At 37.1% G+C, this 25782-nt stretch overlaps 1 protein-coding gene across 1 annotated transcript in view; it reads left to right on the top strand.

The window, feature by feature from the left end:
- Positions 1-25782, top strand: part of LOC134813811 (sushi, von Willebrand factor type A, EGF and pentraxin domain-containing protein 1-like) — a 44943-nt gene that overhangs the window by 7590 nt on the left and 11571 nt on the right. Inside the window, exons 2-21 of the mRNA XM_063821690.1 lie at positions 610-678; positions 4352-4415; positions 4585-4653; positions 8048-8150; positions 8404-8533; positions 8814-8951; positions 9173-9278; positions 13316-13428; positions 14030-14134; positions 19853-19958; positions 20291-20355; positions 20732-20828; positions 21690-21819; positions 22699-22828; positions 22959-23031; positions 23217-23394; positions 23564-23695; positions 24528-24613; positions 24922-25065; positions 25289-25558. Coding sequence (XP_063677760.1) covers positions 610-678; positions 4352-4415; positions 4585-4653; positions 8048-8150; positions 8404-8533; positions 8814-8951; positions 9173-9278; positions 13316-13428; positions 14030-14134; positions 19853-19958; positions 20291-20355; positions 20732-20828; positions 21690-21819; positions 22699-22828; positions 22959-23031; positions 23217-23394; positions 23564-23695; positions 24528-24613; positions 24922-25065; positions 25289-25558 — 2308 coding nt within the window. The remainder of the gene's footprint in view (positions 1-609; positions 679-4351; positions 4416-4584; positions 4654-8047; positions 8151-8403; positions 8534-8813; positions 8952-9172; positions 9279-13315; positions 13429-14029; positions 14135-19852; positions 19959-20290; positions 20356-20731; positions 20829-21689; positions 21820-22698; positions 22829-22958; positions 23032-23216; positions 23395-23563; positions 23696-24527; positions 24614-24921; positions 25066-25288; positions 25559-25782) is intronic.

Below are 25782 nucleotides of genomic sequence, written 5' to 3'. Positions count from 1 at the left end.
GGGTCGCCTTGTGTCTAACCGCTTTGCATATCCGGATTCCTCAAAGACTTGTTTGTTGGGTCAGTCAAACAAGTCTTAAGTGTGAACTCTAAAAGTTAGGATCAAGGCAGAAGTTCGATGAGTTGCCAAGAATCATCACACCACGCCAAAGATTTAGTTTCAGTATATTTTCTTTTGTAAATCGGTTTTCTTTTTGAAGGGTCGCGGCTTTCTGAAACTATAATGATTGTGCCGCTTGTCAAAAAGAAATGTTTGGGATAACCAAACAGGTTGTAAGTCTGAAGTTTTGAAATCTGACGAATTAAAGTTTTAAATCTAACACGTCTGTTTGTTAGTACGTCAGTACAAAAAGTTTATTAAGCACCAAAAATGTTAATCAAAATTTTGGGCGTTGTAAGTTAGACTTAGTGACGTGAGACATGCTGCAAAGGTATTTGTAGATTGTATGATCTTTATGATTGCGTGCTAGTTGTCTATAACAAAGTTTCTTTAATAATTCACAAAGGAGACTAGATGAGTCATATTTAGTGCTTCAGTGTGAGTTAATAAATTGATATTGTGCACTTTACTAATCAGATAATTAACAGATAATTAATTAATAATTAACAGATAATGATAATCAGATGCACTGTGCTGGTTGCTCTAACACTGTGGACAGCTGAAGCTTTCATCAAACCTGTAAGTACTTTGAGCTGGAGGGGGAGAGTGAGGGCGAGCTGGAGGGGGGAGGGGGAGGGGGAGGGGGAGAGGTTTGCTGTCCTGATTTAAAACTTTATAAATCTATTCTAACTTTTTAAAATAGTCACATTCACAGCAGAACAGTTCAAAATATTTGTAAATCAGGGGTACATATAATTAAAAGCTCACGTTAACTATTGTATTTTAGCGATAAAATGTTTAAAAGGCTTACCTTGAATCTGTTTTGATGTTGATAAGGAGATACAACGAAATAATACAACATTTAATCTATTCGTAATCCAGAATGGACCAATTGTCGTAGACAGTCATGCGTTCTGTTTGTTATAAATAACCTACATAATCAATTAAATGCAATTTATCCAGCAATGATCAATGGCCATGTTTAATAACATGTGCCGGGTGCCCTCGAGAATAACTAAACGCTACGTTTATTATAGTTGCTAAGTAATATTTGTGAGCCAACTAATACCTTTTAATAGATTATCCAAGATTTTAATACGTCAATGTTCATAGTTCATTGCAATAACTTCTAGGGCTCTCGCATACCTCCAATATCATCACGATGATATGTTGCTTATAATGAGTTATAAGGGAACAATTTGAATTATGCGATATGTGTTGGTAAACCCAACCATTGAGAGTCGTTCCAGTGACTGGCTTTAGTTTAGTACTTTAAGTATCATTTGCAACATGAGAAGTTTTTAACGCCACAACAAAAGTTTTTAATTTTAAAATCTCGGTTTTAAAATCGAAAAATGCAACAATATAATAAAATGCATGGCAAAATTTACAAAGTAAGAACGGCATGAGCAATGTTTCCGAAATAAGCGCATTTTTGCTGGAACCACCAAATATTTGTGGTTTTTATAGCTGTAGCTGATTAAAGAAAACTGATTTGTTTTTGCAAACAATCATACTTTGATAATTTATCTCGACCATCAAGCTTTATACTGATTTCTTGCTACCAATGAGATTTAAGCAAATTCCAGCAAGGACCTATAAGAATCGTGGATAATCACACCATTAGCTTACAGACAGACTCTCATTTAAATTAAATTTAACTACGTGAAACAGGGTTAAGGACAATATTTACTATAAGCAAATATATCAACATCATCAGAGTCAAGATATTTTGAGGGAGTTTGATAACTTGACAACATTAGACAATTTAATAAAATCATAAATAATCACAACTACAGCTGTCGAAGCACTCTTTCCTAGACATTACGTTTACTTTCATGACGTCCGAACTACTTGACAGTAAACATTACAGACGATACTTTGATAAATTTGGCCGAAAAGCCCGCAGAACCAACCAATTTCGTTTAAAATTTGAATTGCACTTATTATAAGCAAATATTAAATTAATAAGTATCTGAGGGGGGTGCACTACTGTAAAGCCCCGTGCCGATTTACTGCAAAGTTAGGGGATGGAAAAATCTACGGTAAATCGGGGATTTATTTGTTTAAGGGGGGGGGCCAATGGGTATTTTTTTTGTGAAACTTGATTTCGAGATAGCAGTTGACCAACAAACTAGGACCAGTGACCGAACTTTTGAGGGGGTCCCGGACCCCAACCGCCAAACGGTGCGCGCAGGGCAGCCACGCCCATATTTGGTCCAAATTAGGCCCAATTTAGCCAAATACCCTGTACATGCCCCAAACCCAGGTTTATGGTGCTCTACTTGTAGCTAGTGGTCTCCTGAACTCGTATATGAAATTTCATCAAGATTGGACAAAAAATGACTGAGTTATGAGCCAAAAACCATATGCCCATATTTGGGCATACGCACCAAATTTGGTAGATTTCGTCCCATAAATTGGTCAAATATCAATATTTTTGAATGAAACTTACTTTATATGAAAGGTAAGCCTAAACTACATATTCTCTGTAATTTATAGCTTTATATCTGTTTAAATGTGGATACTAAGGCGAAAAAACCACAAAAAATGAACTAAATTGCCCATATCTCGGTTCGCGATATTCGCGGAATTGATCTCACCAAAATTGTAACAACTCAATCAGTTTTCAAAATTTTTGCATGAAATTTTTGGAATCGACTCGAAATCGCATTTCGACCTTATTTTAAGAACGGATTTTTGATTTAGGCCTCAAAAAAAATTTGGCGGCCAAATTCCAAAATTATATTACAGAAATTCAGAATTTGGCCGCCAAATTTTTTTTGAGGCCTAAATCAAAAATCCGTTCTTAAAATAAGGTCGAAATGCGATTTCGAGTCGATTTCAAAAATTTCATGCAAAAATTTTGAAAACTGATTGAGTTGTTACAATTTTGGTGAGATCAATTCCGCGAATATCGCGAACCGAGATATGGGCAATTTAGTTCATTTTTTGTGGTTTTTTCGCCTTAGTATCCACATTTAAACAGATATAAAGCTATAACTTACAGAGAATATGTAGTTTAGGCTTACCTTTCATATAAAGTAAGTCTCATCCAAAAATATTGATATTTGACCAATTTATGGGACGAAATCTACCAAATTTGGTGCGTATGCCCAAATATGGGCATATGGTTTTTGGCTCATAACTCAGTCATTTTTTGTCCAATCTTGATGAAATTTCATATACGAGTTCAGGAGACCACTAGCTACAAGTAGAGCACCATAAACCTGGGTTTGGGCATGTTCAGGGTATTTGGCTAAATTGGGCCTAATTTGGACCAAATATGGGCGTGGCTGCCCTGCGCGCACCGTTTGGCGGTTGGGGTCCGGGACCCCCTCAAAAGTTCGGTCACTGGTCCTAGTTTGTTGGTCAACTACTATCTCGAAATCAAGTTTCACAAAAAATACCCATTGACCCCCCCCCTTAATAATTGTGCTGCACAATTATTGTGTATGTTAAGCTTTGTTTGGGGAAAGGAAATGGATGCGGTAAATCGGGGTTTACTTACTTACTTTTTCAACAGGCTGATAGATTTTATGATTTTATTTGAACCATAAACAATAATCGAATGTATAAAACTCAGGGAACAGGAAGTAGCATAGCAAGGTTATAAATTCGTTAAACCTTCGGCAGCTATCAAATCTATAAACCATTCATTTCATGAATATAAAGGCATATCATGAATAAGGCCTTTGAGTGACCTTTTAAACGATTTTCCTTGCATCTCACGAGTCATCAAGTTATGAGTCTCATATCATGGCGCTAATATTTTATAGCGCTGATATCTATTTTACGTAAATTTGCACGCATATGGAATCGTTATTGTCGGTGTGTTGAGATAGTAATGGATCTTTGTAGCCGACAAGGCTTTGTGTCCGTCAACTAAATACATTTATTGATGTTTGATATTGCTTTATGAGAGTTATGAGAAAACCAAAAGTTCTGTAGAATTGATATTCTATGTCACTTTTATTTGTGAAGTGCTTAGGATTTAAGGCATTTTTATCTAATGTGGATAACAAGTTGCTATGTTGAATACTCAGCTATAACAAACGTATATTAAATAAATCTAGCAGTTAACTATCGAATAATCTGCTAACTGTATTATTTTAAAACCAGTGATAAAGAATAAGCTAACCAACGTTTTGTAAATTGTCCTCATTTAGGACTCCTGAATATTTTTTACCTTTGTATAATATTATAACTGAAAATTAATTATTAGTGCAACTAAGGTAAATTATTCCCACAGAAGTGCAGAGGAATTTGGTCAGATTGGGGCAAGTGGAGAGGGCTGTGCTCTGAGAGCTGCTCTGGTGAGTATAACAGCATGTTCGATATAAAGAAACTGAAAATTAAACTGAAATTAAGCTGAAACTAAATCTGCCCTTAAACCAGAAATAATTCCAAAATTAAAGTTTGTAAATAAATCCACAATTAAAACTGCACCAAAACGTTTTGAGTAAATTGACCCAGACACCTCAGGTCACAGGACTCGTACCAGAGATTGTGTTAATAACGGTTTGTTCTACTGCGGTGATCCCACATGTAGCGGTAAGTTTTTATAATTTAGATTTACTGTCAAAACAGCTAGATTTAGCTAAGTAGTTGTAAAGTTGTTAGAATCGTTTTGCGAGCACTATTTAGACATATAGGGTTCTGGGTTAAGCTGTTTGTTTTGCGACCACCGCATTTAGTAAATATATAGTTTGGCTAAAAGGTTCGTTGAACTGTTGAAGAATGAAGCTACATCACCATGATATCCTATATTTATTTTATAGTTGGGACGCAGACGTATTTAAATTCAATCACAGTGGAGTCAGTTCTTGACAAAAATCCCCCCTCCAATCTATTTAATCAGGATCGTAGAAATTACCTGTCAAGCTATAGTTAAACAGTAAACACCTTGTCATTATACTGTGGACAAATTGTTGCTACCAACCTCAACTTGAATGAGCTCTCCTCGAGGTTTTAGTACTAATAGTTATAAAATATAAAGGTAATTGTGTAAAATCGTGCGACTACCACTTGGACACCTTCTTCAGTAACTTAATTGATTTACCTGCTGTCCAGCAAAGAAGTAGAGGGTCAAATATATAAATTACCACCAAGCATTTGGAGGTCTGTTGAGCAGTGTGTTGGTTACTCCGCCTGGATATTACAAAAAGTAATATTTAGTGTTAGTTACTGAAGTTTACCCCAGATCAAACAATAAAGACAAAACAGGTTGATGAAATTCATTAATCATGACTTTCCGAAATGTATGACACCTTTACTTCGATAACCTGGTGACTCGTAAGTCAGTAGTGCTTTATATCCACGTGCTACTAAGGGAATTACTAGAAAAGTCAGTAGTATTGTCATAATATAATAGTGGGATTTGTTTGAGCAAACAAACAACTATGATGACGAAGTATCTCGCTGTCCTGTCTTTCAAAGAATTTATTGTCGTTGGAATAGTGGGATTACACACAGGATTACACAGGATTTACACAGGATTTACACAGGATTTACACAGGATTTACACAGGATTACACAGGATTACACAGGATTTGAGGATTATACAGGAATACACAAGATTTTACACAAGATTTTACACAAGATTTTACACAGGATTGCACAGGATTTAAACAGGATTACACAAGGTTACACAGGATTACACAGGATTACACAGGATTACACAGGATTACACAGGATTACACAGGATTACACAGGATTACACAGGATTACACAGGATTACACAGGATTACACAGGATTACACAGGATTACACAGGATTACACAGGATTACACAGGATTACACAGGATTACACAGGATTACATAGGATTACACAGGATTACACAGGATTACACAGGATTACACAGGATTACACAGGATTACACAGGATTACACAGGATTACACAGGATTACACAGGATTACACAGGATTACACAGGATTACACAGGATTACACAGGATTACACAGGATTACACAGGATTACACAGGATTACACAGGATTACACAGGATTACACAGGATTACACAGGATTACACAGGATTACACAGGATTACACAGGATTACACAAGATTTTACACAAGATTTTACACAGGATTACACAGGATTACACAGGATTACACAGGATTACACAGGATTACACAGGATTACACAGGATTACACAGGATTACACAGGATTACACAGGATTACACAGGATTACACAGGATTACACAGGATTACACAGGATTACACAGGATTACACAGGATTACACAGGATTACACAGGATTACACAGGATTACACAGGATTACACAGGATTACACAGGATTACACAGGATTACACAGGATTACACAGGATTACACAGGATTACACAGGATTACACAGGATTACACAGGATTACACAGGATTACACAGGATTACACAGGATTACACAGGATTACACAGGATTACACAGGATTACACAGGATTACACAGGATTACACAGGATTACACAGGATTACACAGGATTACACAGGATTACACAGGATTACACAGGATTACACAGGATTACACATGATTACACATGATTACACAGGATTACACAGGATTTTTTCCTTTTCACCCTTTTGAAAAAAGGCAATAGTGAAAGGTTACGAATGGACGTTTTTGCAGAAAAACGTGGATTTTGGAAATAGCGGTAGGTGGGTCAAATATATGTCGTGTTCCTTACTTGCTTCCGTTCGTTTCCATGTCAACTTGCCGCGCGCACGCGCACGGGGATTGCTTGCGGAGATGTGGTGTTTAGCTAGTATGTGGTCAATGAATGCGCGGCACTAGCGTATTTTAATGTATACTAGTAATGTATAGTATTTTGTAATAAGCCCAACTTGAATGTGGCACGCGTAGTCTACTGATGTTTCATTATGATTATTATAAGGTGAGCTGATTAGAGCTTATATTAATAGTTATAATGAAATGGAAATCTAGCGTCCGCCAAAACGAAACAACGGGCGCAATTCTTGTTATGCTCTCCACTCCTTCCATTTCGCTCTGCCTGACCACAAAGTCTTTGGCACAATAGAGTAGTTAAACAATATGATAGTTAAACCTTTGCGTTATTTTCAAAAAGAATTTAAATTTTAAGTTATTCTCGAAAACAATTTTCTTCGATGTAAAAGTACCCTGCCGGAGAGGCACTGCTATTGGCATTATATTACTCCCATGGTCAAACGTTATAAAATTGCAAATAATAAACATACAACATTAAAGTTTCAAAAAAATAGCAACAGCTTAATTGTCAAAGAAATAAAAAGTAAAATACCAATCATCCATGTCTGTGTCCACTGTCTATCCATAAATTGTTCATAAAATAAAAAGCAGACAAAGTTGATGGTACAAGGTGCTTATTATATATACTAGCAGGAACCCGTATAACCCTAAAGTGGTGTCAAGACTCAAGAGACTAAAATAATTATTACCTATTTAATTTGCGTTTTTGATACCACTCAGGGGTCCAAATTTTGGGCACTTAAACTCTTATTCCTTGGCCAAGTTGTATATCTTTTACGGTTTTTGCGGAAAGTCGTGTTAAAGTTGATACCGTGGTGTCAGTAAAACGGTAGTGATATATAAACAGGATTAAACAGGATTAAACATACATTTGTCAATGAGAGCCCTAACACTCACGTCTTGACTATTATACATCAATAGATAAATAAATAAATAATGTGCAAGAATGTTCTTAAAATAATCATTAAAAAAACATAATATATATATCGTCTTGCTTTATATATAGTAAGATAGCAGTCCACAAACTCATTAAGATTAAAGTATAAGTGCAATCTTGCAAGGCTCTTATAGGCGCTGCCAAGCATCTTAAATGTTCTGGTATGACGCCATGATAAACACTCGCCTGATTGGTTATCTTAGATCACGTGATAGTTACTAGCTGTCGCGTGCTTCTTACCTAGCAACCTGATTGGTGACCTGTTTCAGGAGATGACACTCAGCGAGAAAGATGTGGCGGAGATAGAACTAACGGAGGGTGGAGCGAGTGGTCTGTGCCAGAGTGTCGGTATTGCGGACAGAAACGTCTTAGGTATTTGTTTCGCATCAAACTATTTCTTTCCGGTTGCTTTTATCATCCGGGAATTGGGAAAATTTCCATCCGCAATTAAGGAAATAAGCCTATTGAAAGAAAAATATTTTTAATAGTATTAAAAATTAAACCCTTGAAAATCTAAAAATGTGATGCAATGACAATATGATACTGTCCACCGTCCACCATAACCAATTGGCCTCTGCCCTCCAACTTAGTATTGGGAACTATCCACTAAAAGCCCCGCCCCCAGAACGAGAAAATGTGACTCTCCTCGGCCGTCCTGCGGAGGAAGAAAGTGTCGGGGTAAGAAGTGGGAGGTAACACGATGTGGTCAGTCAGGATGTCCCGGTCTAGAGGGAAACCTTATCGTTCAGCAAGATGTGGGTTATGGATTTATTGTGATTATTCCAGAATTGGTTTGCATTATCTCCTAATATATAAGACTAAGCGCGGAAATGAACCGAAGCTTGTATAAGTCTGGTTAACTTCACTACTAATTTCCCACTAGAGTGTAAAACCATTAGGTCATTGATAATTAACTTAAGTCAGTAATAATTAACTTAATTAAGTAATAATTAACTTAAGTAATAATTAACTTAATTAAGTAATAATTAACTTAAGTAGGTAATAATTAAGTAATTAATAATTAACTCATCCCAGGATCACAGCTGTGGAGCTACAATAACAGTGTCATGTCCTCAATGTCATAGACTGGAGGGGTCACCTAAACTGCGGTGTCTCCCTGACGGACTGTGGAACAAGAACTCTCCGCAGTGTGTTCCTCTAGATGGCATACAGGTGGGTGTCTTAAATATAAAGGTGTTCAATAGGAAGGTGTTCAACTACTAGCTTACTAGAGCCAGCAGCCAGCATTTAATTAGGCTGGTTCATATTTTCAAAATGTGATTGGGTTATAACTACTTATCCATGTCTCCTTAGGTTCACTGACCACCAGCATGAATATTTATTGTTTGATCAATCGAATTCATTTTCGGAGAATGATTGTTGTTATCTTTTAGGCACAATGGAGCGCATTTGGACCTTGGGATGACCACTGTAGGGCCTGTAATCAAGTGATAACACGACGGAGAACTTGCCAGTCGGTGTGTGGAGAGGTTTGTAGAGGTGAGTTAGTTCAAACACAAGAAAATATTTTATCCGGCAGAGTTAGTTAGTCGTGCTCTCAACAAGACATTGAATTTGAAAAATAGTAAAAACTTGGCTTGATTCAACTGCATGTGGACAGCTCACTTTGAAAAGTTGTATGCAATTCCACAAATTGCAATTACACAATTCCACGTGTTGCAATTTCACATGTTACCAAAATAGCGAATCAACAAAAACAAATTGAATTAAAAACCACCCAAATGATATGGGACAAAAAATGCAGTGACCAACCGTAACAGAAAACACAGTAACCAACAGTAACCAATACACAGTAACCACAGTAACCACAGTAACCAACCGTAACAGAAAACACCGCGGTTTAAAGCATGATTTGAACAGAAACTTTTAGCACAACTAAAAGGGAGGAGCAAGTAAGTCGAGTAAAGGGAGGAACAGGCTCACTCTCAGTAGACACCGGAGAGCAATCAAACATTTAACACGCTCACTCTAGAAAGCAATCTCATTCACGATCTACCTAATCCAGGCGCCAAATAATGAGTCATCTAATATCAATCTTACTGGTTATAATATAATAACACATAACAACCGAAACATTATCAATATCATTACAACTTGTTGTAGAGTTGTAGATAGAAGTGGAGGGTGATTGTCCTGCAGCTAGAGATGGTGAAGTAGACCAAACACGGCGCGATGTTTATATGATGCCAGTGATTATGAGAATTTGTATAATAATCTGCTATTGCTTTAGCTTGCAATGCTTGTCGCAATCTTTTTAATTATTATATTTGCACTAGCAATACCAGGTTGACACTTTTAATTACGAATATTCGAAATACTGTAAATGTTCCCTCGACCAAAAGATAAGCGTCCGTGAGATTAAAGATGTTGAAGTGCTGGTATGATCGGTATTTGGTAATGCATTTAAAATTAGTACCACCGCATTCTCTAAGTGATATAAATAGTTCAGAAAGTAACGATCACCGTGTCGTACTTTGATTGGTCACACATAACACGTTATTACTGGAGAGCGTCACCTAATTTCTGCTCGAATAAGATCCGGTTAGGTAATATAAATAAGATCATATCACCATCTTTTTATTGATTAGTCAGAAACAAGGTTATAGCTACCTAATAACGACTTGTCAAATACCGGGACAATGGACATGTGTTTCCCACTCCACAGAGATACTGCGCACAGGCTGAACCCTGAGTCATAGCTGGGCAGATTGGCAAAAGTTTAGCAAAAGTATTAAAACGTTTGTCAATAATGAATACTTTATGATTTATGAACATTAGAATTATTTGAGCTCATTTAGATCGTCAATCAAAGAAGTTATTTTAAATTTATCGGCTAAAAGTTCGGTAATTGCTTTCAAAAGTTTGTGGAATTTGGTACCTTTTCAAAGTGCGTTTCCCTCAGCTATGTCCTGAGTAAAATATGAGCATAGTATAACATTTAACGTACTTAATTAACTCCTTAATTCCTTTTATCTTTATTTACTATCATGTGCGAAACAGTGTTGAATGTTGAGTTTACCGGCAAAGTAGTCGGTATAGGTATATATTTACTATTGTCTCCTGTAGGAATCTTAATCGTATGAGTAAGAGTAGTGACAGGATGACTGGCAAAAGTCCAAGATAGATTCTGGAATCTGGTTTAAGATAAACGAACAACATGTGCAATCCCTAACAGTTGTCATCTACGAAATTATCAATTGGAGACACTCCCGAAAATTAACAGATTTAATGGAATCACCGTTACGTGATAAATTACCTATTTATTAACTTGAAGAGCCAGTCTAGCGACAAACCGGAAGTTCGAGATTTATTTATTAAATTATTATTCATTTATTAGATTATCTATCATACAATGGTTTTGGTGTGATGCTAACTGATGCATATCTTGTTTAGATAAATGAACAACACGTGTAATCTCTTAAATGATCATTAAAATCGTCACACCGCTGCCAAGAGGCTGCAGCTGACAACCCAAACTTAAACGATTAAGGCAAGGTCGATAATATGACATGATTTTAAATTCTCACAGCACGTTCAAGTAAAACGGTCAAGGGGAGATTTGCGATCTTGAAGAGCTAGTCCATCGAAAATTTGTCAGTTTATGAATTCTCGCATCTCCTCTCAAAATCATCAGATTCTTGTCAAAAATCACTTAACCTGGTGTCAAGCAGCCCGATTCTTGTCAGCCGAAAGAGCTAAAAAATCAAGTTCTGAGTACCTCCCTCTGTGCTTAATCTAATAAGTTTTGGAACTTGTACAACTTAAACGGTTGCAAATTTGAAAGCAATATTAGAATATCACAGCACGCAGTTTGCTTATACGAGCTCCCAATTCTTAATCAACCAACGAGGCATGTTTAAGCAGTTTTAAGAAGTATATCTACTTCGGGAAAGATAAGCTTAGAGCAGATTAAAAGCCAGACTACTTTGACAGTGATGAGATACTTTTGACAGTTTAATATATAACTCTATTAGGATTTATACTGAATGTTATCGAGCAAAACATGATCGGTTTTGAAGACTCATCAAATTGGAAACGCACAGGGAAATGTCAACTTGACATGGAGACATTGTTTTAATAGAAATGTGCTATGGCTTAATATTAAGAGGCAGTAAAACTAGCTGCGATGAATGATATGAGGGTTTGACAAGTTTGACTTTATATTTATGTCATTGAGAGGAAGTTGCTTAAGTGAGTCATTAAAACTCAAATCTTTCACAACATGAATTTTTGAAAAAAAAACCATGATTGTAAAGTACAATCACTGTGAGGTCAAGCTGTTCAACTTAATAAGGTAAAATTATCGCCAATTTAAAAAATATCCTATCACATGATAGCGATGCAATGATTTTATTGGTTTACTGCAAAAAGTCTGTTGGCATTTTGACATTTTTACAACCGAACTCTCAAACCAATTGTATTAACAAAATATTTTTATAAAATATATTTCAAAATTATAGTATTTTGGATGTCTGATTTGGGGTTAAACAAAAATTGCCATTACCAGTCATTGAAATTAAGTTACTAGATTTTTAGTTGTGACGAATTGGATTCGCAGCCTTCAAAACAATTGATCAAGGACGATTGGAATGCGTACTTCACAACTATGTGGAATATTGAAATGACGCTTTCGTGAGATTGCACGCCTTTCACTGGCATCTGTCAAAATAAATGTCAAGGATGATGGGCCACATGAACATTGACATAAATTAAAATGCTGTTATAAACCCACTGAACCAGTCATGAACCAGACGATCATCAATTTCAATGTCACGCAAACCAGCAAGTAAACCTACAATATGTCCCCATCTTGCCAGTTTAAATGATAACTTCACTTGACACACCCAGTAGGCGACTGATAGGGCGGCACCAACTAATTGGATAAAAGAAATCAGGTGTTCAGATAAAACGAATCGACTCCTTAAATAGAAGAAATCAGTTGTTCGGATAGCGCATATCATCTTTTTGATTAAAAGTTATGATTTGGTATTTCATCAAGCTGGTTAAAGCTTAAAGCTTCAAAGGATCGTGAGATCGTATAATGAATTTCCTTGTTAGAGGGTTGTTCGGATATCGCAAATCATCTTTTTGATTAAAAGTTATGATTTGGTATTTCATCAAGCTGGTTAAAGCTTAAAGCTTCAAAGGATCGTGAGATCGTATAATGAATTTCATAGTTAGAGGGTTTTGTATCGTTCTAACCCCACCCACAGCATCATGGGAACGGTTTTTCCACGTCACAAAACAGAAAAAAATGTGTACTTAAAATATACCTTAAGCAGACATCTCGTAATGAATATAATCAGGAATGATCTGGATCATACTCCCTATAATTGAAACTTGCTCAGAATCACCACAACTAATTACTCACAGATTGTAGATTATGATCTGATGGTTGGGGACGAAGTGAAAGTGGAGATTCTCACTTCGTCCCCGCAACCATCAAATCATATGATCGACCCACTCACAAGAGCGACAACATATTACAATTGTTGTACTAATGGTAATACTCCCAGGGGATGCAGTGGAACAGTATATATGTGGAAGTGCTGGATGTTCGATCAACGCGTTTATTCATCGCAGTACTGATCTAGTTAGCAGCAAAGACGCATTCATGTGCGCTGAAACCGTGAGTTTAACTTTAAGTTAATAAAACAATTATTTCTTAAATAAAAATTATATATTTGTACGCCACACTCAAACAATATCAATAATAAATAAATCAGTGGATCGTTGAGGAGGTTACGTCAAATGAATAAGTAAATCACGAGGAGGCGTTTAAGCAAGAAAAATTATTCGGTTCATATTAATATATTTATTGTTGATCAGTAATATGTATTTATCGGTGATATTTATCGGTTATTACATATTTCTCTGATTGATATCACTTTAATGTCTAAAGTTGCCAGCAGACACTAATGAGAAATGAACAGCTTAACTTCTTGACTGAGAAATCAAAATTATCATTACTTACGTTACGTGACATCATTTCAGAATTTAGCTTTATAACTACATCAAACAATTTAATATTCTTTGTGTGGTAATTATTGGAAGTGTGACAATCTTTGATGACTGAAAATATGATTAATAGTCAAGTGTCTGCTCAAAAAAGCCACCCTTCTCAAAAATTACATATTGTAGTCTGCTATTGCCATCATTTATTGCCGAGCTCCAATATTTTCAAGACTTGCATATGCATAATTTTTTTACATCCTTTAATCGGTTTCCAGGCGACGCTGAGATGCCGATCCCCCGACAAAGTGCTACAAGGAAACGCCCTACTGACATGTGGCCTTGGAGGATGGGAGGGAACTTTACCCAGATGCGTGGACGAGGTAATAACTTTATAAATTTCCCAGTAATTTCGATAAAATTGAGGAAAACAATACGAGGCACATTACGTTTGAATATATTAAAGAGCATGAAAATCTAGATGTATGTTTAAAGAGTTTGAAACCTAACTAAACCAAATCCACCGCTGTCAAGACAAAATTAATTATTGTATCCTTGCACCTTCAGCGCATTTCATTATGTAATTGTCAAGCAATTTAGGCCGGTAATCATAGTCCCCTCGTCTTTTTCGGATTGGTTCGAATATTTAACTTTGTTTCTGGTGTAACACAGAGAAATTAAAATATGTTCTCCCCTTCAATCTAAACACAACATCAGTTATTACTCACCAAGTGGTTCCTGATTGGTTGCCGGGCACACATGGTGGTACCACTTAACCTTCCAGCTTTCTAGCAATGTAAAGTGGTCCCACCATGGCAGCAAAGTGGTTTATACTCACAACAAAGTGGTGTCGGTATTTGCACTTAACTTTCTTATAGCTTTATAGACAAATAAAGCTTGACGCTCTCGATATAATGCTGGCTTGAAGTAAAGAGAGGGAATCAAGGAGCAGAGCGGCAGTTATTTATAGATATATAATAGCTTTGAAAAGAGAACCAATGATAGTTAAGCTTAAATCTTGATCCGATTTGAGTTTTAATCTAAGGTTTGACCATATTGTCAGACTATGATGCCATAAAAAGCTAACCCCTCCACGTATATGACAACGGCGCGAACTGGACACTTTGATTGATATTGGGATGAGGCTGGCATTTGTTTTCGTGGGAGGTCCCTGATTTCATTACCGTGGGGCCAATCAGCTCTCCTGTTGCTGAACTCAGGGATAGTTCAAGGGTAACATTAGAACATGTCTGACGATATTTCGTTCTATAATATATCCCACCACTCACCAGCGTTTCTACTGACTGTGAAGAAAAAGAAACTAGCTTTTATAAAGAAAGAGAAACTAGATTTATAGTAGAATTACGTCTGGGTTAGGAGGTATTTTTATAATTGTAATGTCAATTACAATATGAAGAATCGCAGAAAGTTCTGGATTGTACGACTTCTCCAAATCTGAGTTTATGTCAAGTATCAAGTATTACATCTACTAAGTCCTAGGTTTATAATAGATATCGGCATTTAAAGACTATACACGCTCTGTAATATATTTGATCGAGACACCTTCCAAGAACCCAAAAAATACAAACTGCGGTAGCTTTAACAGTTTGTTAGATATACAGTCAGGTTTTACAAATTGCTGTAAAATTTCAAAGAAAATTGCATAGTTAGTCCTTATATCATAAAATTCGGGGTTACGACCAAGCGATTTATTAAAAGCCTATGATTGGAGATTGAGATCATGTTCGGAAAATGGAAATCATGTTTGGCTGTTAACAATAAATCATTTAAGTTTATTATTTAACTGTTTGACTGAGTGAATTGTAGTGCCAGAACAATAATCAAATTTCATTTCTCAGTGATATCGAGATATTGTAGGGTTAGCGCGTCTAGTAAAGTTGGTGAATGTACTCAGTTGACATATATAATACACTTAACAGCTAATCTTTGCAATTTAAACTACAAATATTGCACATGTTAATTGAGCGAGTAAGTTAATCAAATTCACTTGAACAAATCATTGGCTGCCTGCCAACAAACGCACACAGATAACAACACTTAACTGAGGAAAGAATGAGTCTGCAAATAACGTACTTAACTTAGGTAAGCAATATCCTCTTTGAACTGATGAATGACGAGGATGATTAATGATATTTTCACTCGTTAATAGTCGCAGAAAGTTCTGGATCGTATACGGCTTCTCCAAATCTGAGTTTATTATAATATCAGGATGATGATTAATCACTCTACGCAGCATATCATGACAATCACACGAAAAATACATCGATTCAGTTGGTTTCAACTGTTGGGGGCCCTTCCAGAAAAACCTCGAAGTTGGAGTGCGTAGAGTGATTTAGCACACTTGGGCTTATATTACAAATCCTTATGTCTAGACTTAAGTCTATACATAGAGTAAGACCACGTTGAAAACGATACAGGGGGAACTGGCCACTTCAACTATCATTGAAGTTGACTCACTTTGACTATATAATATATAGCGTCAATCTGTGTAAGAGATTTTTGATCCAGGTAAACTATAGGAAATCGTATGCCGGTGACCATGAGACAGTGAATTAATTTAAACATTTTAATTAATAAGGACGGTGAAGACAACACATTGTCGGTCAATACATTATTCAAGCTGTCAAGCCGTACCTGCCACATGCATCGGGGTTGTAAAGCAACTTATTCGACAGAATTTTTAATCAACCGGTGAAAAAACATCTCCGTACTGACACACAAAAGTATGGTACGAAATTTATTTGAACGGACATTAAAATGGACGCTAGAGCATCTAGCGTCTAGTTAATATTTAATGTCCGCCCAAATATAAAGTCCGATAAGGTACTTAGGTAGCCATATTTTGCTTTATGTTTAGGAACCTTGTCCTGCTGGGTGTAGCTGGTAAATGTTGCTGTACAACTTTTCATTTTAATTTTAGTCTTACTTTACACTTACAGACGAAACCAGTTCAATTCGTAGCATCTTTTATTCAATTGGAATACTTTTGGATTAGTGCACAATTTACTCAAACTTTTCCTGCAAGCTCTTGACAGTACTTCATAAAAATGTCCATGCAGCAATTAATCAATTTGCCGGGAGTGAATCACGGTCTATCTTATTGATCCCTTTTCTGTCAAATATACGGACTGCCAGCACTATTGACCAACGGAACGTTTCCTCAGAATAATTAAGTTCTGGTGCAGTTCCGTGATTTGATTGAGTATATTTAATTGACTTTAATTGGCTGATTAAACTGCAGACAGTTCCTTGCTTGTTCTGTCTAATTCGTTCTGACTACCGCCGTGAGCAAAAACCCTCACGGACAAATTTACTACAGTATACCACGTTTTTTCAGGCGAGTAACGCTAAAAATGGGTATACTGTCGGGAACATGGCTAACACTTCCTCTCCAAGCAGTCACGTGACTTCTTTGTTAACTTTAACTGGCTTGTCATTGGTTTCAACGTGAAAGCAACTGCCAAAACTGGTGGTCGTTAAGAATTATTTAGTCGAGCTTGTCTTATAAACGTTACAAATTGAATATTGTGCTTTTCTAGCGGAGCTTTAGTGATGTGGCAGTTTTGTTTACATGTTGTTGTTAGTGTTGTTTTATCTGAAAACGCTCAATTCGGGCATAGGAATGGGCCCAATAGTACCATTCAGTTATATCAATATGATGGTCAGGAGAGTGGGCCCAATAAAACCTCTCTTACGGATGGTGGTGAAACCCTTATAAAAATTGCTAAGGTGGGTTTTGAAAAGGGACGAAGAAAATTAATTGTCCGAACCACCACCGTAAGAAATAATCATTCCTAAATAAATCTTATTACTTAGGCAGCAGTTCTACGAACACATTTTCAGCAAGTTTCCATAAACGATATTTTATTATTGGCGCCAATAATCGCTTATTGGGCGCTTTCTCGGCGCTTTTTTTTTAAAAACCGTTTACAATCGATTTTTTTACGATTATAAACGGTTCAAAAAAATCGCTTATAATCGACTATAATTATTGATGTCATAATTCAAAAAAGCGCTTTTTTGAATTATGACATCAATTATAGTCGATTATAAGCGATTTTTTTTGAACCGTTTATAATCGTAAAAAAATCGATTGTAAACGGGTTTTTTTTTAAAAAGCGCCGAGAAAGCGCCCAATAAGCGATTATTGGCGCCGATAATAAAATATCGTTTATGGAAACTTGCCACATTTTCTATGAATTTAATCTTGGATATATATTTAAACGTATAATTTTATGGTATAAGGATTTGTATGAATTTATTCTCAACCCCGCCATTATCAGGCCTAAGCGGAAGACAAATACCGGATCGTTTAAATATTTCAAGAATCCTCTCAAGAGTTTCGTCACCATATAGCTATATAGCACCTGCGAGAAAATCTCAAGCAGGAGACTCAGACAAATACGCAATCTTAAAATCTTAGACAAGCGACAAACTCAATTCCGGAAGTCACAAATCTATCAAAAACGCTGCTGATAACTATTAACTAATGATAAAACAGACGCTCAAACGATTGTTTGCCGTTTCCTTCAGTTACTGTCATGACCACAGTGGCGTAACGAAAGGCCCTGCTGACCCCGCTGTGCAGGGGGGGCGCCGTCTTAGGGGGGGCGCCAAATCGTCGTTTGAATGTGGGACAATTTCGAAAACTTAACTAAAGTAGTAGCAAAACTGCGCGTTTTGCTCTAGATACACACTTTTTTAGAGATTTTACCTTTAAAATCACCTAATTTGTTCAATTTAAGGGAGGGGCACCAAAAGGGGAGGGGGCGCCAACAGGGGGGCGCTTTTTTTCGGCAGGGGGGCGCCAACAGGCAACGTTACGCCACTGCATGACCACAGCATTTATACTCTTGTACTCCACTAAGCTGCTTTAGCGGTTACGTAATGCTAGTTTTTGTCTTGTAAAATATCAAATATGTCATGAATTCTAGTGAATTTAGGGGTTTAAGTGTTACTGTTAAAGACTTCCTAAGTTATTAGGTTATTCAATATTTGATCTTGTCTCGACAATTAAAATTGAATCAACCAGACTTGCTCTAGCTATAGTTATACCGCGTATGTTATTGGTATTACGTGGTGACGTAGGGATATCAGAGTTGGGGAATGGGGGGGGGGGGGGGGGGGGTCAATTGTCAAATGGGCGTTAAGCAACTAAATCTTGAGTTATGATGAAAATAATCGTGTTTGCCGTCCTTCTTAGCAAGTTGAAGTACGGCTATATTTCAACTAAATAAGTAAATAATGTAAATAATGGTATATCATATCAGGAATATTTATTTTTCGATTTAAACCAGAAAATCAAGCCCATTTTGTTCATTTATTCCTCAAATGCTGGTTGCTCGAATGAAATCGAATATCGATCGGGTTTCCCCCCCCCCCCGGCCCCCGGCCCCCCGGCCCCACGGCCCCCGGCCCCCGCCCCCCCCCCCCCCCGTGATGCAGTATTCGCCCGTGTTATAAATACAAGAAATAAATTGCCGACATTATGTAACCCTTTTCGGAGGCTTTTCGTGTAAAGTTACGTAACCTGTCACCTAACATGTCACATGTTACCTACAGTAACCTAGGTAACCTAACATGTCACATGTTACCTACAGTAACCTAGGTAACCTAACATGTCACATGTTACCTACAGTAACCTAGGTAACCTAACATGTCACATGTTACCTACAGTAACCTAGGTAACCTAACATGTCACATGTTACCTACAGTAACCTAGGTAACCTAACATGTCACATGTTACCTACAGTAACCTAGGTAACCTAACATGTCACATGTTACCTACAGTAACCTAGGTAACCTAACATGTCACATGTTACCTACAGTAACCTAGGTAACCTAACATGTCACATGTTACCTACAGTAACCTAGGTAACGTAACATGTCACATGTTACCTACAGTAACCTAGGTAACGTAACATGTCACATGTTACCTACACTCTACAGTAACCTAGGTAACGTAACATTTCACATGTTACCTACAGTAACCTAGGTAACGTAACATGTCAATTGTCACGTGTTAGTTGTTACCCACAATGTTGACATTGGTAGGAGATCCTAAAGTGACATTGTTTCAGAGTTGCTCTCCGATACCGCACTTTGATAATGGGAGGGTCATGTCAACTGGCCTGACTTACGGCAAGTTTACTCACTTTATGTGCAACGATGGCTACGAACTCCAAGGTGAGCCATTGCAAAGATTTTAAGCGTGTTTTCAAACATTTTAATTTCAAATTTCTGGCTGTTTCTTTTTTTCATTTTTGATTAAAAGAGTGCGTTTTTATGATCAATTGAGTTAAAGCCTCGTTTTAACATTAATCTTGTAAAGAGAGCAGAACGAAATGAATAATCGCTGATTATTAATCATTATTTAATGATAATGTTTTACCTCCTATTGTAAATATTCTACTTCTTATGTGAACATATATTGACAATTCTCTGGCTTAAGGAAATTAAATTACATTCCGAAACAGCTTGAATGTAAGAAACTGATTACTAAAACACTTTTTTTACAGGTCAGCAGTATTTAGTGTGTCTGGGAACTGACTGGAGTTACAGCTTCCCAACTTGTGTCAAAAAGGTTTTTGCTAAATTACCTCTAAAGGACCTCTAAATGACCTCTAAATATATCGAACCCTCACCACGCATAATTAAAACTCACGTTTGATCCCACACTTGCCAAGTATTTTATAAATATGTCGAGACTATGACCGTGGGTGTCTTGTACCCCGGCCAGTCGGAGGGGAGCTGACTAACTTTATAATTTTGACAGCTTTAAAGCAAAGTTAATCGTCTTAACTTTACGGGGATCATTTCTAAACGTAGACGAATTTCATTTACAGTACTTTGAGTAAAATATTTTGATTTTATTATTAAATTGACTAGACGAGTGTCCTCACAGAAAATAATATGTAAAACTTTGTGATCCTCAAAACTCAACTTGGTTTCAATTTCAGGTGGATCAGTGCGTTGAATTACAGTTAACAGAACATCATATCAAGAACTCAAGTTCTGTAGATATTGGGGCTGCTATTGAAATATCCTGCGTCAAAGGTATATTTTACAAACAAAATTAATCTCTTCATTGTAAAATTTAACTTATTTTAAATATGTATTTTAAATCCCACCAGAACTTTTTTAGTACCAATAAAGCGTCAATCTTTTCAGAAGTTTAGTTTTACCCTTTAAAACTCTTTCCATTTTTACATACCAATATGGCACAATGCCACAAGATCAGGTAGACCTTAGCAGGCCCTTAGCCCGTAAGTACCTTAAGTATACGGTACTTGGAGGAGGAAGGGGTTGTCTGTCACAGAGCGGGTCTCTTGCTCGGAACTAATCGTGTCAAACTCAATCAGTTGAGAAATATCGTCCGTCTAATTCTACTGAGTAGCAAGAAAAGTCACGCGTAATTAACGGGGGTTATGTGAGGGGGCTAGCCTCGATATTAACAAAAACATATCAGCTGGCTTACAAAAAACTAACTATAACACTTATAGTCCTCAATTACAGAATCAGAATCACATAAGCCATAACCAGACCTAACGTAAACTACACACATACCACACATACCACATATACCACACATACCACACACATACCACACACATACCACACACATACCACACATACCACACATACCACACATACCACACATACCACACATACCACACATACCACACATACCAAACATACCACACATACCACACATACCACACATACCACACATACCACACACACCACACACATACCACACATACCACACATACCACACATACCACACATACCACACACACCACACATACCACACATACCACACATACCACACATACCACACATACCACACATACCACACATACCATATATACCACACATACCACACATGACTATAGACCTAACAGAATATACTTGCAGGTTACGAGACTGTAGGAGTATCAGATCTGTTCTGTCTTGACGGAGGGTTGTGGAGCTCTGACATCCCTGACTGTGACAAGATCACGTGTATCACTCTCCCCGAAATGGAGCACGCTCTAGTCACCCACTCGTGAGTTACTCTTTATTACCTCTCTTATTATATAGACTATTTATATACAGTTATATATACTACTATTATATATACAACTATAATTATAGTGACAAAGTGGGAAGGGTACAGACCTGAAATGACATCGTTCACTTGGCAGCCATTTGATCGCGCCACATATACAGTTATCATGGTAGGAAGTTGACATGAACTGGTTGTGACATGTGACAGTGATTCAATGCTAAGATTCACTGTCTCACTGCTACAACCTGATTGGTTCTATCGCGTTTTAGATACAAATTGAAAGTGTGTTCTCTCTTGATATTCAGACAGTTTGCGAGTGCAGGGTGGTTAAGATTGAAGTTCAGACAGCAGACTTTCTGTTCAATGATTGAACAGAAAGTCTGCTGTCTGAACCTTGGGTTTACACTCCTTATATGGGCATCACGTGGCTCACTGTCTGAACTTTGAATGCTTTGCAGTCTGTGAGTTAAATAGTGATTTAAATAGGCTGAGAAGGGGGTGCGATATATTTAGTGGACAACAAATCCGTCCACTGAAGACAGTTGAAATACTTTGTAAGTAACACGTGTGGGATTTAGTGACGTAATACATGACGTCATACGCTTCATGACGTCATCGCCGATATATTTAGTGGACAACAAATCCGTCCACTGAAGACAGTTGAAATATTTTGTAAGTAATCAAGGTAGTGGGAGGTAGTGACGTAATACATGACGTCATACGCTTCATGACGTCATCGCCGATATATTTAGTGGTCCACTGAAGACAGTTGAAATACTTTGTAAGTAATCAAGGTAGTGGGAGGTAGTCATAAGCTTAGTCCACCCTCATGTTTAATTTATAATAACCACCGCCTAATGAACACTATCTCCACAGAGAATCAGGTAACCGAGTAGAGGTATCATGTGAGAAGGGGTACCAACTGTCTGGAGCAGCGGTGTTGGAATGTACAGAGAGTGGAGAATGGAGCAGTGGAATTCCATCCTGTCAACCTAATATCTGCCAGGTAACCTTTCACTTTACTTTTTTCAAAATGTGAATGGAAAATTTCCTGTTATGTCTCCAAAAGGCACTTAATTTCGAGTAGATGATTATTCAGATATAAACTTTAACTGATAAAAGGTTATTTGTTTTAGTTACCAAGTACAAATAACGGATTGTGGTATCGGGTAGCTGACAGACATATCGCTTTATTGCGATGCGATCGAGGTAAGTTCTAATACTTATATTTATTACGTGGCAATCTTTAATTTAATATCTACCAGCATAGTTTAGGTCGAGCATTATTTTCTAATTTTGTTAAAAATGGAATAATTCCTGGCTGATAAAAGTAAATACAATTAATTCCAATTTATTTGTTTTCTGTACTGTAACTACAACACATTCTATTACAGGTTACTCAGTAGAGGGTGACTCAGAGCTGCTCTGTGGTGAGGACAATAACTGGACAAGTGCCAACATTGGTCGGTGTGTGCTAAGACAGTGTGCTGTGCTGGGAGCTGTGGATGATGGAGTTCTGTCCACTAACGAGACTGCTGCTGGAACTGTTGTGGAAATAACTTGTAATGAGGGGTCAGTTGTTTTTATAATTACTTTGAATGAGGGCTAGTTCTTTTTTATAATAACTTGTAATGAGGGGTTTGTTCTTTTTATCGCGAAAAAATCGTGGGCGCAATTTTTATGGTTTGAAATGATGATTATTCAATGTAAAACTCAATCTAACAAAATCTCAACTTTCCAGATACGCGAGATCAGGGCACTGGAAACTGACGTGTTTAAGTAACGGAGGTTGGGACTACCCTGCACCTGACTGTAGAGTAACAGAGTGTCAGACTCTACCGGGGATTGAGAACGGATACGTGTCCTCTCAAAGGTAAGAAAACATCCTCTTCCTTTTCAGATTCATTGCAATCTTTAACTCCTTCTCTCATACTTCTTACATATATTATAATAGCAGCAAATGAACATTATGTTGTGAATTTCGAGACGGATATATTTCCTCTCGACAGTAAGAAAACGACTTTTATAGCACTTCATCCTTATCCTATTCCTTTCACGTCTACCAGCAAATGAATTATGAATATAATGTTTTAAATTCTGAGACTTTTGTCTAAGAAAATAGACCCTTGGTGGTCTCATTTGTCAATTATAATCATTGGTAAAAACTAAACTCATTAGCCTTTATCACTAGTCTTATTAGGCAACTCGTTAGCTTGCCACAAGATACTGCATAATGCAGCACTTTTAATTTGTAACTTTGTAACGGTTCGATATTTCACGGACCGAGGAGTTTTGTGTTTCTAAAAATATCTCACTAGCAGACCAATCATTATGCCCAAAACCTGTTACAACGATTGTATTATAAATCAAATTAAGAATCAAGTTAAGAAGTTATCAATACATTTCTTTAAAGGAGAATCGCCCAACATTTCAAGCATGTTCTCGTATGTTCTTAACTTTAAGGAACAAATTTTTCAAATTTTTACAAGCTCAAAGAATTAAAAACAGTCGAGTGACGTGAAGTTGTAAAGTAGTTTATTTTAAAAAGCCGCCTTTTACATCATAAAACCTATCATGATTTGTAAGAGCTGCTTAGAGGGATCTTTCAAGTTTTCAGTTTTATTCTTCAAGGCAACATTTTTTTGATGCTCAAAGAAAACTGCGAAGCAAATTAATCGCTTTTATTATAAACCCCGCCTTTTCAGGTTTGTTCAAGGTTCAGTGGTAGAGATAATCTGTGAACCGGGCTACAGGCTCATCGGGCAAAGATCACTGAAATGTCTTAAATCAGGTTAACATGTGCTGCATACCTCAACGTCAAACTTTTCATATTTTCCTGTCAAATCAGTTATTGTGTATCATGAACCCAAGAAATATGAAATCAGGCTAGGATTTCAAACATCGTTAACACGTCATTCACTGCAGTTATAGTTATTATATTATGCACTTTCAACAGTTTTGTTGCGAAGGAGTACAAAGTTTGATAAATTTCTAAACAAGATTTAACAAGGAAAACGATGTGGTTAACTTCATATTAATATGTAGAATGGTCCTCACATCGCCTCCCTACCTTTGTCCTCACACATAGTCTCCCCTAAGGTGACTGGTCAGCAGAGATGCCACGTTGTGACCTGTTCGGCTGTGTAACTACAGACGCGGTACAGAACGGCTCCATCGCCTCGGATATTATTCCTCTCAACCGGGACTCGTGGATTGTGTGTCAGGAGGGATTCCAGCTTGAAGGTGGGTAAAATGTTTGTCTCTAGTCTTCTCTGAAGATAGGACAAAATATGTTAGGATTGGATGATTCATATAATGATGTCGAATTATAATTCAGGTTTCATGACTGGTTGTATTTAATTAGTATAAGCTAAGAATTACAGAACATGCTGTGTTTTTTATCTGATTCTGTTCAACCCAACATACAATAATAGCAACAAACCGTTCATCACTTGCTGATACCCAGGTGAGGAAGCAGTCACCTGTACAGAGGGCGGGATCCTCCAGATATCACCTCTCAGCAGGTGTATACCCCAATCCTGTGATCTCTTCTCTGCACCTAACGGAGACGTGATCATTGAAGACGTCATTTTGGGGAGCCGGGCTCAAGTCACGTGTCACTATGGTTACCGGAGATCGGGTCTGGAATCGGTCACGTGTCAGAGTAATGGGGAGTGGAGTGGACTGCTTGGTTGTGAGAAAATACTCTGTCCTCAGTTCCCTGTACTGTATAAAGGTTCGCACAGTTGTTATTTCTTGATATTTAATACAAGAATATCACAACTATATATACGTTTATTGTTTACTTTTATTATATCACGGCCGTTTTAATTACGCCCCAAGTGTGCCCAAGTAACTTTTTGCACCAACTGTGCCACAATTAAGTGTGCCGCAAGTGTGCCTAACTAGATTACTAAATTCCCTAAATTTGAAAGCTTGGTTTCCCAGGCCTGGTTTATT

This window comes from Bolinopsis microptera, chromosome 4, assembly GCF_026151205.1.
Source record: "Bolinopsis microptera isolate Bmic1 chromosome 4, MBARI_Bmic_1.0, whole genome shotgun sequence".
NCBI classification, from domain to species: domain Eukaryota; kingdom Metazoa; phylum Ctenophora; class Tentaculata; order Lobata; family Bolinopsidae; genus Bolinopsis; species Bolinopsis microptera.
The sequence above is the reverse complement of the archived record's forward strand: the minus strand, read 5'-3'. Positions and strand labels throughout refer to the sequence as shown.